Source organism: Leptinotarsa decemlineata, unplaced genomic scaffold (assembly GCF_025532065.1).
Source record: "Leptinotarsa decemlineata unplaced genomic scaffold, Ldec_3_MD MMD2_tig00001064_RagTag_RagTag, whole genome shotgun sequence".
NCBI classification, from domain to species: domain Eukaryota; kingdom Metazoa; phylum Arthropoda; class Insecta; order Coleoptera; family Chrysomelidae; genus Leptinotarsa; species Leptinotarsa decemlineata.
In genome coordinates, this window is record NW_027412558.1 from 5,744,973 (window position 1) to 5,758,244 (window position 13,272).

Genomic DNA, 13,272 nt, shown 5'->3' on the forward strand with positions numbered 1-13,272 from the left:
TGCAGGAATGTGTCAATCTTAAGTCTGTATTTTCAAAATATTTAGAAACTTCGACCAGGGTTTCCAATCAAATGTGCCAGACAGCGTTAACATCAGGAACGTTGAGAACGAATATGCCTTTGATGAGTTAGTACTTAGATGTAATAGTGTATTGTAGGTTATTTTTCATCATTTATTAAAAACTAATTTGAAAACCTATTTTGTATATGAACCTTTTTTGCTATTAATAAAATGCCCACTTTCTAATAAGGACTACACCACAACTTCCAGAAAGACAACTGCATTGATAATCATGTACAAGTTATGTTCAGAAAATACCGAGAATTTTTGATATGTCCTTGAGCTCTCTCTATGATTCGGTTTTTATCGCCTCAATTGTCACATAACGATGTCCTTTCATGGGTCTCTTCAGTCTTGGGAACAGGAAAAAGTAGCAAGATACCAAATCTGGTGAGCAGGTGAATAATCGTGATGTAAAATCCAATAATTGCTTTTCCACAATACCGGACATTTTTTCGTATCGATTCTTGCAAGCGGAGCACTACTTCAAGATAATATTACTCTTCATTAGCAAATAATGCTCTTCATAGTACAGTCAGTCACTAATAAAATACAAAACAATAAAAAATATATATGAAATTAGAGACAAGTCACATTTTAAAAACAAGAAACTAGAAAACAAGACGAATTATTGATGACAATTATTTGAAATATATTCACTAAATTTTCTTTTGAATGAATTTAATGAATCACAGCTTTTTATATGACTTAACAATTTATTAAATGCAATCAGACCAGAACTATACGAGTCACAACCTATATGTTCTTTGTTGATATAAAAATTTCCTATTCTATTTCTAATGGAGTGTGTATGAATACTACGTGTAGGTTATGATCATTCAGATAATTTGGCAACATATTGTGTTTAATTTTAAATACAAATATTAGCATATTTAGTGTTATCCTTTGTTTAGCAGACATAAGAGATAGTGTTTCCAACATGTACTCAACAGATGTGCGTTTATTATAACTTAATATTGCCCTCATGGATCTGTTTTGAAGCTTCTGTAGTCTGTTTAGATTTTCATTGCTCACAAAATAGAGTAATTTACTGAAATAGTCAAAGTGGGGTGCTATTATTGATTTATAAATTGTTAATTTTGCTTATTCACTTATTTTATTTTTCAATCTATATAAAAGATGAATTTTCTTCTGAATATAACTACAGTGCGCATTAAGGTTCAATTCTTGATCTAATACTACTCCCAGATATTTAAAAGTTATTACCCTTTCAATGATGACATTATCAATATAGAAAGTCAATGACAGCTGTTCATCTTGCAGTTGTCTTAAACAACTTTTATGCATTTTATTTTATTAACATTTGACTTGAGGCCATTGTCACATAACCACTCGTTTTTATTTAATAGTTCCTCATTCAAACATTCCGAGATTTCATTTGTTGGACCAGAAGAGTACAACATGTGTGGTCGGCAAACAGTTTTATCTTACACCTTTTAACATGTATCACAATATCATTTATGTACAGCAAGAATAGCAGTGCACCCAATACTGACCCTTGAGGGACTCCAGAAATTACATTTAAAGTACTGGATGTCACTTGATTATATTAACTAGCTGCTTCCCATATGTGAGGTAATTTGTGAACCATTTTAATACTTTATGATCTAGTCCATACTTATTTAATTTCATTAAAAGTAACTCAATGTTGATCGTCTCGAATGCCCTTTTGAAATCCAGAAAGACAACACCTATAATACGTTTTTTAGATAACTCAACTTTCCACGAAGAGATTAGAAATTGCAGTGCAGTTTCACATGAATGAGATTTCCTAAATCCAGATTGTTCTTTAATCAAAATATTATGTTTTGCTATAAATTTCATCAATTGCTCTTTCACTGTGATTTTTAATATTTTCTCATTGGCAGGTTATTTATGGGTCTGAAATCAGATCTTGAAACGGTGTTTGTAATTTTTTCAATAGGAACGATGGTGGCAATTTCCCAACCGTCAGGAAATGTTCCATATATTCCTTATTGACCTTACGACCATGCAGCAAGAACTCCTGATGCACTAAGCCACGGTAATCGAATAAAACAGTGTGTAAAACCTTGACATCTGCAACTTTGGCATGCCTGTTTTGGTCTTATTTATCCCTAGGCTCTTCCAAAAAATTGCATGGCATCCTAAGCAACTTCTCTTATAGTGACTTTGACAATTTTCCATAACAATTTTCTTCATTTACCCAACATTTTCATCGGTTGTTGATGTGCTTGGGCGTTCAAGGCGAGCGTCGTCATTCACATCTTGTCAACCTTCTGTGAAAAGCTTGAAGAGTTGTAAACATTTTTCTGACTGCAGAGTACAATCGCCGTATGCCACTGTCAACATTTCAAGTACGTAGCTCGCGAAATTCGAAAATTTATCTTATCTTTTAACAGATCTCGTACATGCCCCTGAAGTATGATGAAAGCTGTATTTACCACTATGTCTGTGGTACAAGCTAAATGTAGACATTATTCTTTTCTATATATTTCGTCATTCTTATAAGGAATACTTTTCAAATAATTCACATAGAGAACAAAAAAATAATTTTCCAATAATCATCAATTTTTTTTTCGTGAAATTCTCTTTGAAAGTTGCATTTTTTTTTCCTTTTATAACATTAAAATAGTTCAGCTGGCTTCATAACCTTGTGTTCAACTGCAGAATGAAGGCTACGAATTGAAAAACTTGTTGAAAAAATAATATATTACATCTTAACAGGCAAACCTTGAACTTTGAATGAGCAACGCAAGCGCTTAGTCCTGATAGTGTTTTATTATAAATTTATATAAATATTACAAACAAAAATAAAAAAAACAACAAATAAAAAACAATTTTCAACATTCAGTATGGTGGGGAGCCAACCCGTATCTTTTTGATAAAATCATCCAGCGGACAAATCTGATGGTTGGACGCCATCCTGCACTGATATTGAATCGATATCAGGCCTATCAAAATCAAAAAGGCAAAGCAGAGCGCCCATGCTATGGCAATTGTGAGGTTTGTGAAACAGCTTCTTCTGCAATAATAGAAAAATGTTATATAGTAGATGCAAAACCAGAAAATATGGAACAGCACATTTTCATTTATTTATTTCAACAATATTTTTAATTTGATGGACGTAGAAAACAATTCTGAATAGATTGTTTGAAGGTGATTGACAATGTATCATGATGAATTTCACTAGTTCGGACTTCCATTGTCTAATATATAAAATGATTTGAAATCCCTGAAACAACTAAAAAAGAATAGCTAAAAATGGAACTTTTGAAGTATCCTGAATGTATTTTTTCCTTTGCTTTCAAGTAATTTGGACAGTTTTAATTTTGTTACAATCAAATCTGATCAAGTTCAAAGTTATTTCAAACTTTGAAAATAGGTTCCTGGCCTACATTTTTTATGATTGTGACAGAATAAAAATTGGCTTGGTTGATGGTCCTTCTACAAATCAACAGAAAATCCTAACCGAATAGGTTGTTCCATTTCAGTAAATTATTATTTTTAAACGCACCCATACTTTTCCTTCTTCTCTTTGGTTGAATTTGTCTTGCCGGGGGGTTCTTTGGGTTTCTTTCTGAAATCAGTCTTATCTTCTACTGGTTTTGAGTTATTTTCAAAAAAATTCTTCACTTCTACAAGTTTTTCGTCTTGGATCCTGATAACAGAAAAAATATTTAACATTTGTCCTTTCATAAGACTGACTAGAAAAGAAATATTGAATAGAGTCAAAGTAATATTTCATTCAGTAAATTGTACAAAGAATGATTTCTGTCAATCATGTATCAAAAAACTATGTTTTGACTATTGGCAAGGAACCTAGTGATTCTTTCATTCGCTTAATGTTATTACATTTTCACTTGAGAAACCTGGAAACACTTCAAGTGAATATCTAGAAAATATGTTGTGAAAATCCTTTGGAAAAAGTTACGCCGGCCGCCGCTGGTCTTTGTCGATCAACTGTGACTTGGTCAAGGTCGCGTTCAACAATACTTTTGCTTCTCGATCTTTCTAGGTGTCGCGTCGCTTCGAAAGAATTTCTATCGTCTTCCGAAGACTTACATTGGGATATATAAGTACTGCCAACAGGCAGATAAGTCTAGTCTAGTTGAAATCGCGGTACGAAGAGATGTAATAAGGCGATAGACATTTGAGTATTAGTATGAAGTTCAGTTAAAGTTTTTCTGTTGTATTGACGGTGTAGTCGCGAAATAAAGTTAATTTCAATTGTACAGTGTTGTCAATTATTGTCGAACCCACGGAGAAACCGTAACAATAATAATAAATTTATTCATGAGTTCATAAAAAATATTTCTACAATCATCTGAATATAGGTATTCATTATCATTCATCATATTACTATGAGCAGTTCGTCATTGGTATTGCAAATATACTACAAGATCTAGAACCTCAGTAGGAAATGATGAAACGGATCTGCAAATAATGGGAGACACCAACAAAATGAAAGCATTCAGTTGTTTTGAAGTGAAACAATAGTGAATTGAATTGAGGACTATTGTGTTTCATTTTGTAGTATCGAATGTCATTTATAGTCATAAATAACTAACAACAGTATAAAAAGAATCCTTTGTAAAATGTAAACAATTTTGAAACTTCCGTTCCATTATCTGCTGATAATTTTCTGATATCTCCTTTAATAAAATAAATTCAAATCTTCAAAGAATCTTTTGTGAGAATATTCAACAAAAAAATTACACCCACCTGTTTGTGGATATCGGTTCCACTTTGGGGGAATTTTGCTTGATCAAAGCCATATAATTTGTAACCAGATTCCAACACTTCATCATTCGGTTTTCGCATGTAAGTATTCCCAGTTGACCAGCAGACTGAACTATCTCTTGGAGAAGGAACCTTACATCTTCGAGTAAAACAAACACAGGATTAATTGGATCCAATGCCCCTAGAAAAGAAATTAAAAATTGAAGATTATTACTCTCAATTTTCAACTAACAATGATATAGAGAAACTTTCATTGTAAATCTAATCTAGTCTAATACTATTGAAGTTTTTTTTGTCTTCAACCAGAATAGTTAAAATAGCCGAAATGCAACAACAACAGTTATGAATTTCACTAGTTCGGACTTCCATTGTCTACTATATAAAATGATTTGAAATCCCTGAAACAACTAAAAAAGAATAGCTAAAAATAACAATTATATTAAGCAAAATAAACCTGAAATGAAATAATAGTGAAATAAACTACAAGTAAAAATAGAACAATTGAATAAATAAAAACAAAATAAAATAAAGGAATGTAAAAAGAAAATAAAAATGAAAAGTGTAGAGATTCCAAGTCACGTTAGTTCACGACGTTTCGATTGTTAGTATCTACAATCGTCTTCGGGTGATGACTGGACTGATTCCTCCGAGAGATGACTATTTGTAGGTCGTTCAAATACTTTCACTTATCCCTGCTTTCCATTTTCCGCTTCACTGGTTCCGTGGGAGATGACCGTTTTGGCGGGAGTTGGCCATTTTTCGCTTGATGATGGGTTTCCATATGTTGCGTATTTCTACGCTGGCCTGGCTGCATACGTTGTCGGACAACATGTATGCGGCTTCCTTGAATTTTCTCCTAAACCAATGTTCCTCTCTGTGCAAGATCTCAGCTTGGGACCACTCGATGTTGTGTTGATGGGTCCAAACATGGTCTGCTATTCCTGATTTGCTGGTTTCCCCTCGCTGTGTGTTTCTTGTGCTCGGCAATGCGAACATTCAATGGCCTCTTAGTTTCACCAATATAGGATTTTCCGCACTCACAGGGTATCCGGTAAATGCAATTCTTGGAATCGCAGTCCGCGTTTGGTGGCCTGGTTTTCGTAACGCTGCTACGGATAGTGTTACTGGATCTGAAGCAGGTTCTGATGTTGTACTTGGAACTAATTCTTCTTATCCTCTCCGATAATCCTCTGATGTAGGGAAGTGCAAGCACTGGTTGTGACGGCTTCTCTTCCTTGCGAGGCTCCTGCTGTCTTTCAGCCAAAGTCTTTTCTACCATCGCTTTGGAGTAGCCATGGTAGAAAAGACTTTGGCATTCGAGCTCTAATGCAGTTACTTGTATTGCATAACATTCAGAGGAAAGCTTGGATTTCAAACTATCTACATGTTTGTCATCATTTAATTCACCCACATAGATTCTGATCCCATGGGAATATCTGAAAAATGTGACTTCCTAAATGTGAGAGAAAAGCAGTGTTGTAATTGATTTCGTAGAACATCAAATCTAGCTGATCTGCTCTGGTTTCTCAGAAGTAGATAGACAGAAAAATAAATTGAAATACATTCCTCACACTAATTTTTATGTAGCGAATATAAACCACTGAACCTTAATGGCTTAGAGCTTCTCTGTGAACAATATTTGAGTGGTATGAGTAAAACATTCGTTTGGTGAAATGATGATGCAATAAATTGTTGTTATGTCTATTAGTCCAAGTGTAGTCAAATTTATTTTTGTACCTACCCGAAGCTGGGGCTGGTCTAATTTCCTTGCAAAAATTCTTCATCCACGAAGGACGAAAACTAACTGAATGGTATGAAATTTACTATGAATGAGTTAACAAAAGCAAAGTTAGCCAAAAATGTATTTTTTAAGGGGTGGATTTATGTAATACATAACAATATAAAAAAATTGAATAATACGAAATTCAAGACACAACTTAAATAGTATATTTTGAAATAGATTGACAATTTTGTAGTTTCACATATTTTACATAGTTTTATATTTGTTGTATTGTTCTTAATATGTTCTTTTTTTTCGATATGAATGTTACATTGTCCCTACTATAAACATGTATTGTTTCTTGAGATTAATGAATTTATAATTATTATTATTATTAATTTCATAATTCCTAACACTTACCTATACACCTGTGATCCCGCAGTCGCATCGATATGTCTTTTATGAGGTAAAAACACTTCTTGTGCTGTTGAAGACATTGGTGTTTCTGTTTTGATAATCGTTCTTTTATATTTTTCGAGTCTAGAGCGATTTGTATGGCAAAAGTGGTGAACAATTTTTCGGTTTCGTCCTTCGATAGTTTCTTTCTGAAAATTTTTAAAAATTACATGACATTCGATCATTAAAAAAAATTATCTACACCCTCTTTCCCTGAGAAACTCTCTTGCCCCTATAACTATGCCTAGGAACTTACTTCGGGCTACCCACATGCAGACCCAATTTTTCCAGAAAGTTATCAGTTACATGTGGAAAGGCATCTTGGAATGATAAATCAAGAGACAAGGAAGGCAACTAAAAATAAAAAAAAGCTTGCAAAACAATGGAAAATTGCAGTTCACAAAAATCATTCTTGAGACAAAAACATCTGGGACAATATATAAATTAGTCATGCATGATTTCTCAGATAAATATTCAATGTGATATATACATTTTTGTTTTTTGTCATAAATGAAAGTACCAGGTCTGTTCAAATAATGGAGTGAATTTTAATTTTTCTCAAAGAATATTAATTAGTTTTTCCACAATGAGTTTTTTTTCGTATCGCTTCTCGCAAGCGGCGCATAATAACTTCAAGGTGATACTCCTTATTGACCGTACGACAATGCGGCAAGAACTCCTGATTCAGTATTCCACGACGAACGAAGAAAACATTGAGCAAAACCTTGATATTTGATCGAACTTGGCGTGCTTTTTTTTGGTTTTGTTTGTCCTGGGCTCTTTTATTGGTACAAAGGTGTTCTACAAGGAAGCGTTTTGGGACCGCTATTGTTCTTGATTTATATAAATGACCTACCCAAAAGCATAAACGCATTAACAACCTTGTTTGCCGATGATGCTACCTTCGCAACCAGAATTGAAAAGAGTTCTACAAGAATTGATGAAATGATAGGATCGATCATCAATCAAGCTATTGAGTGGTTCACGGCAAACGAACTAAGTTTGAACACACGACTCAAACACTTCTTTTCAATACCAAGCTTACTGCCACTCAGAGCGTAAAATTTCTAGGACTTTTTATTGATCCCAACTTAAATTTGAAACTTCATGTAGATCAATTAACCAGCAAGTTATCAAAAGCAATATTTGCAATTAGACGGATGAAATCGCTAGTGAACTTGGAGGCAGCCATCTCTGCTTACCATGGAATGTTTCACTGTATTATGACTTACGGTCTAATTATCTGAGGCCAATCTTGCTACACTCAGTCGATATTTACTATCCAGAAAAGAGCCATTAGAGCTCTGGCCGGTATAACTCAGACTGAAAGCTGTAAACCATGGTTCATTAACAAAATGATTTAGACTTTCGCGACTGAGGTTTTCAGTGTCACTGTTTTTCGAGTTTGAAAGCCGTGGATTTTTGGACTTTCTTCCTGACGTTTCGCTGGCGCGAGTGGCTAGCTTCTTCAGAGGTTTAACCATCATGGCTTGCTGTCCGTTGACTAACTTTTAGGCTTCGTAAAGCGTATTTATGCCTTGTCAGGTAATCCGTTGTATTGGTACCTGTACTTGTACCTGCACTTGAACCTGGAACATTAACAATCTTGCTGCCTGTTGTCATTCTGTTCGTTATTCTCGAATTTCTTAAAATGGGATTCCATATTCGATTGAGGTACACCTCTCCTTCTTCACTGTTGAAATTCTCCGTGTGTTTGTGGATCTCTATTACCTCTCGTACCAGTCGGCTATGGTATCCGTGGTTGGGGGCAATTAGTTCTGTGTTTTCAAACAAAATTATGTGGTCTCCTTCACTAAGTGCGTGTTCTGCCACAGCTGACTTGTCCGCTTGGCCTAGTCTGCAGTTCCTTTTATGTTCTTTCAGTCTTGTTCCCATGGATCGTTTGGTGGTTCCGATGTATACTTTCCCACAAGTGCAAGGTTTGCGATAGACCCCTGCTACTGATAATGGGTCTCTTTTGTCTTTAGCCGACCTGAGGCTTTGTTGTATCTTCCTTGTGGGTTTGAAAACTGTTTCGATGTCGTGTTTATCCAATAGTTTTCCAATTCTGTCCGTGACCCTAGGTATAAACGGTAGATATGCGCGTGCAACCATCTGATCCTTTTTCGCTTTTCGAACCGTGATGTTCTTCGGTTTCATGGCTTTCCTGATCTCGGAGGCATTGTATCCATTCGATCTCAAGGTCACTTTAAGGTATTTCAGTTCCCTCTCCAGATGTTCTGGTTCACATATTCTCCGAGCCCGTTCCGTTAGAGCGGAGATGACTCCTCTCTTTTGGCTAGGATGGTGGTTCGGTAGTGCGTGCAAATATCTATCCGTCCAGATGACGAAGGTGTCGTCCACGTAACGTAGCCACAAGGTCGGCTTCAATTCAAAAGTGTCTATCGCTTTCCAAGAAAGCGATAGACTGAGTGGACTCCCCATCGCAACGCCATCTAGTTGCTCATACAATTTTCCCCTCCATTGAAAGTAACTTCCTGTGAGACATGCTCTAAAGAGTTCGACGACGTCATTCGGGAGTTGGTCTTTCCCACATGAGGTTGTAGGAGCGAGGCCAGATGTCTCGCCAAGTGGTAGGTCGGAGAGCGCGGGGTACTGACTATCGGTCTGAGTGGTATGTTGGTTTCGAAAATACACAAAACCAACATGCCACTGAGACCGATAGAATAGAATAGATCAGAATATTCATTTCGCACAAGAGACAAATTACAACATTTGTATAGTACATGTCAGAAGGAATAGTATTAATTTTCATCCCATTACATCGGGAAGTGATTTGTTAAAAACATTAAAAGGATTACGAACAACATATAACATATTGCTAGAGAGTTATCTCTTGAAAGTGCCCTCATCCACATCTTCCACACCATATGGTTCAGCTGCAATAAGCATTTGTTTTAGTTTGTGTTTAAATACATTGTGCACTTTAATGTCTTTTATGTTTTCAGGAAGTAAGTTGTAAAATTTAAGACATTTATAAGAGCCTTTTTCTAGGAGTGTAGTTTTATGTTGAGGGTAGCAGAATATATTCTTATTTCTCGTGTGGTGCGAGTGGTCATTTCCATAACGTATAAATAGTGATTTATTTTTGAAGACATAGTTCAGACACTCAAACACATATACAGCTGTTAGAGTGAGAAGGTTCAGATTTTTGAAATATCCTCTACAAGATTCATTTACTCTTAGTCCAGCTAGAATTCTAATTGCTCTCTTTTGGATTCTAAAGACATCTTCATTGTGTGTGCCGCCCCAGAATATAATTCCGTAGCACATGATGGAGTGAAAATGACCGTAATATGCCGTTCGTAGGGTAGTCTGATTGACGACTTTTTGGAGTTCCTTCAAAGAGTAGCAAACTCTACTAAGCTTGCCGCAGAGCAGTTGAATGTGTTTCATCCAGCACATGTGTCTATCAATGATGACCCCCAGGAATTTGCGTGTTATCGATTTCGATGTGTGCTGGGAAATCTCGTGTATTTCGACTATGCTTAAAAAGTATGCAGTTTGTTTTTTCAGTGTTTAGTATTAGTGAGTTTTTTTGGAACCAATCTGATAGTAGGAGTACAGTGTTACTTGTTTTTTGAGTCAATTCTTGGTCGTTTTTTCCAGCAATTAGAACGTTTGTGTCATCGGCATAATTTGTTAATATAACGGATTTATCATGGACTATATAGATCGTTTACATATAAAATGAACAGGATTGGTCCTAATATACTGCCCTGTGGCACTCCCCTTGATATTAAAGCAGTTTCTGAGAGGGGATCTAATGAATTGTCCTTTATGCATACCCTCTGGGTGCGACCTGTGAGGTAGGATCTAAACCAATCCTGTGCAGGGCCACGTATACCCGGTACCCCGGTCTCTCCGGGGTACATGTTTAACAAACATGTAAATAAATTTTATAAAATTTGAAATTTGGCATCCAAAAACCAGTGTCGTAAAAATGTATAATAATTATTGTGAAATCCAATATGTATATTTTAATTATAAACAAATTTTATTTAGATTTTGGATTACGTGTAGTCAATGACTTGTCAAAACACTATGTCGTGTATTACTGACCAATGAAGTACAATACAATACAATAAAATTGGACTTTGGTTACGTTGTCATAACTATAAACCCATGATTCTTCACCAGTTATGACCCTTTTGAGAAAATCTGGACGACCCTCGATGCCATTCTGCATGACATTAGCCAACCAATATGCCGATGTCCTCAGCAACTTCTCCAATAGTCATTCGATAATTCTCCATAACAATTGAAAATGCTTTTGAGCATCGCCTTTGTTATTATCTGCCGCAGTATCAGACGTAACGTCAGGTACGAAAACCTGCAGACCACGGCTAATAAACCCAGAAACAGAGAATTTGTTTAAAAAAATCTTTAGTAAACAAAGAACAGATCGGACATATGCAAAAATATTGATACAATTGAGTGCATGAACAAAATATGCGAAGGAAAATTGAAGTAGTATAATACAAAAAACAATCTCAAACCACTTTCAATGAAAAATAATATTCAACACCAATATACTCACATGCAAACTGTTGTCTAAGTTATCATCAGTAGTTTCTGAAGTTAACTCTTTGATATGGCATCCATCATTCGCCGTATCACCATCAGACTCCTGTTTGGGTGGTTCGACGGGGGGACAATCTATTTCTATGGACGGTGAGTCGGGACTCTCCGGTCTATTCAAAATCAGTCTAGAAGGCCTCAGAGTAAATTTTTTAACAGTCTTACAATCACTTCTGCAAAAAATCGTGAATTATCTCATGATCCTGGAAAACAAATTGGCTACTCACGAATTTATTTGCTGAGGAGCAAATCCTTGAGAATCAGGATCGTCCATCGAAATCGGGGCCTTTGAGGACTAAAAAAAAGCATTGTATAATAGAACCTTGAAACCACAATTATTAATGGCTTTACTTGAAATTAAATCATTGAAAAATATAAAGTCAAAATAAAATAATAAAGTGTATACATGAACGTTCTGACATGTTTCAAAATATCAATGACATTGACATTTTTCATACACAAAGTGGTGCTGATTAGGCTTACCAATAGTTCCAGTAAGGTCACTGTTATTTTTATATTGTCATTAAGTACTTTTATTCCTTCTTCGATATCCAGAGTATGGCACATTTTCATGGAGGGTAGATTCCTATAAATAGGGTTGTCGGCAATAATATTTTTCCATTTTTCATTAACTTGTGAAAATACCCTAAAATATATAAGTAGAAAAATATATTTTGTCAAAAATATTTATTCATTAGTTGTCAAAGTTAGAAGTGATTGGTGATGAATTGTTTATGAACTGACTTATTTTCTATTTTTTACGTACATGGATACAATATTTTCAAATTATTTTTTGGTATAGCCAATCAGAAAAAATATCATTGAAGCAGTTGGATACTCCGAAGAAATACCAGGTAATAGATATACAGGGTGTAAATGAATAAGTGTAGAACATTTAAGGAGGTGATTCCTCATCGAAAAAAAGATAGGATCTTTCGTATAGAGAAACTTCATTGGAGCATCCCTTGTTGAGATACAGCCCCTTAAAAGGGGTACATAAAATTTGTTTAACAATTTTTTTACAAGCACTGAAAAAGTTACAATATTGAAATTAACCTGACGTTTTGTACTACCAAAAAGACACATAGCCAGTAATTTATTTGGTTTACTATATAATTTTTCTGACAACACTATAAAGGTGATCAACTCATACTTAAAAAATCGATTTCAAACTGTGAAAGTGGGCAATTCTCTATCAACAAGAAAAAAAATTAGAACTGGTGTACCGCAATGATCTATTTTGGAACCTCTACTATTTATAATTTTCATTAATGACCTACCATATTGGGAGAACCCGTTATCATATATTTTATATACAGTTGATACTACAATCCAAACAAATGCTTAAACTCTAGATGGGGTACTTATATCATCCTCTGAAGCACAGTCACGAACTGAAAGGTGGTTCAACGCAAACTAATTATATCTGAATAACAACAAAACCCAAAACATGGTATTCACCCTAAAAAATACGGAAAATTACTCAAATTCGCAAAGTAGTGTGAAATTTTTGGGAATTCATTTCGACAGTGAGTTAAAACGGGATCATCATATAAATAAACTATCAAAAAAGCTAATGAGAAATCTATTTTTACTAAGAAACCTTTCCAGACAAGTTTCAAAAGCAACTCTTCGAACGGCATATTTTTCCTTGTATGAATCCATCATTTCTTATGGTATTGTCGCCTGGG

General features: G+C 35.0%; 3 protein-coding genes across 6 annotated transcripts in view; 1 reads left to right on the forward strand and 2 right to left on the reverse strand.

Moving 5' to 3' along the window:
* The window catches only part of Nup160 (nuclear pore complex protein Nup160), a 29,506-nt gene extending 29,308 nt beyond the window's left edge, over positions 1 to 198 (forward strand). For both annotated transcript variants that reach the window (XM_074175567.1, XM_074175568.1), the window contains exon 24: positions 6 to 198. In XM_074175567.1, the coding sequence (XP_074031668.1) occupies positions 6 to 131 (126 nt within the window). In that variant the 3' untranslated portion in view covers positions 132 to 198. The remainder of the gene's footprint in view (positions 1 to 5) is intronic.
* A 2,623-nt stretch (positions 199 to 2,821) lies between these two features.
* Positions 2,822 to 13,272, reverse strand: part of LOC111505781 (uncharacterized) — a 35,107-nt gene continuing 24,656 nt past the window's right edge. For 2 of the 3 annotated variants that reach the window (XM_074175566.1, XM_074175564.1), the window contains 8 exons: positions 12,065 to 12,227; positions 11,809 to 11,876; positions 11,541 to 11,754; positions 7,236 to 7,333; positions 6,944 to 7,128; positions 4,786 to 4,984; positions 3,578 to 3,721; positions 2,822 to 3,085 (listed from right to left, as the gene is read on the reverse strand). In XM_074175566.1, coding sequence (XP_074031667.1) covers positions 2,911 to 3,085; positions 3,578 to 3,721; positions 4,786 to 4,984; positions 6,944 to 7,128; positions 7,236 to 7,333; positions 11,541 to 11,754; positions 11,809 to 11,876; positions 12,065 to 12,227 — 1,246 coding nt within the window. In that variant the 3' untranslated portion in view covers positions 2,822 to 2,910. The remainder of the gene's footprint in view (positions 3,086 to 3,577; positions 3,722 to 4,785; positions 4,985 to 6,943; positions 7,129 to 7,235; positions 7,334 to 11,540; positions 11,755 to 11,808; positions 11,877 to 12,064; positions 12,228 to 13,272) is intronic. The other variant, XM_074175565.1, reaches the window with a different exon arrangement.
* LOC141482406 (uncharacterized) lies at positions 7,236 to 11,533 on the reverse strand. Its single transcript, XM_074175569.1, has one exon. The coding sequence runs from the start codon at positions 9,422 to 9,424 to the stop codon at positions 8,456 to 8,458; it is 969 nt and encodes a 322-aa protein (XP_074031670.1). The 5' UTR covers positions 9,425 to 11,533; the 3' UTR covers positions 7,236 to 8,455.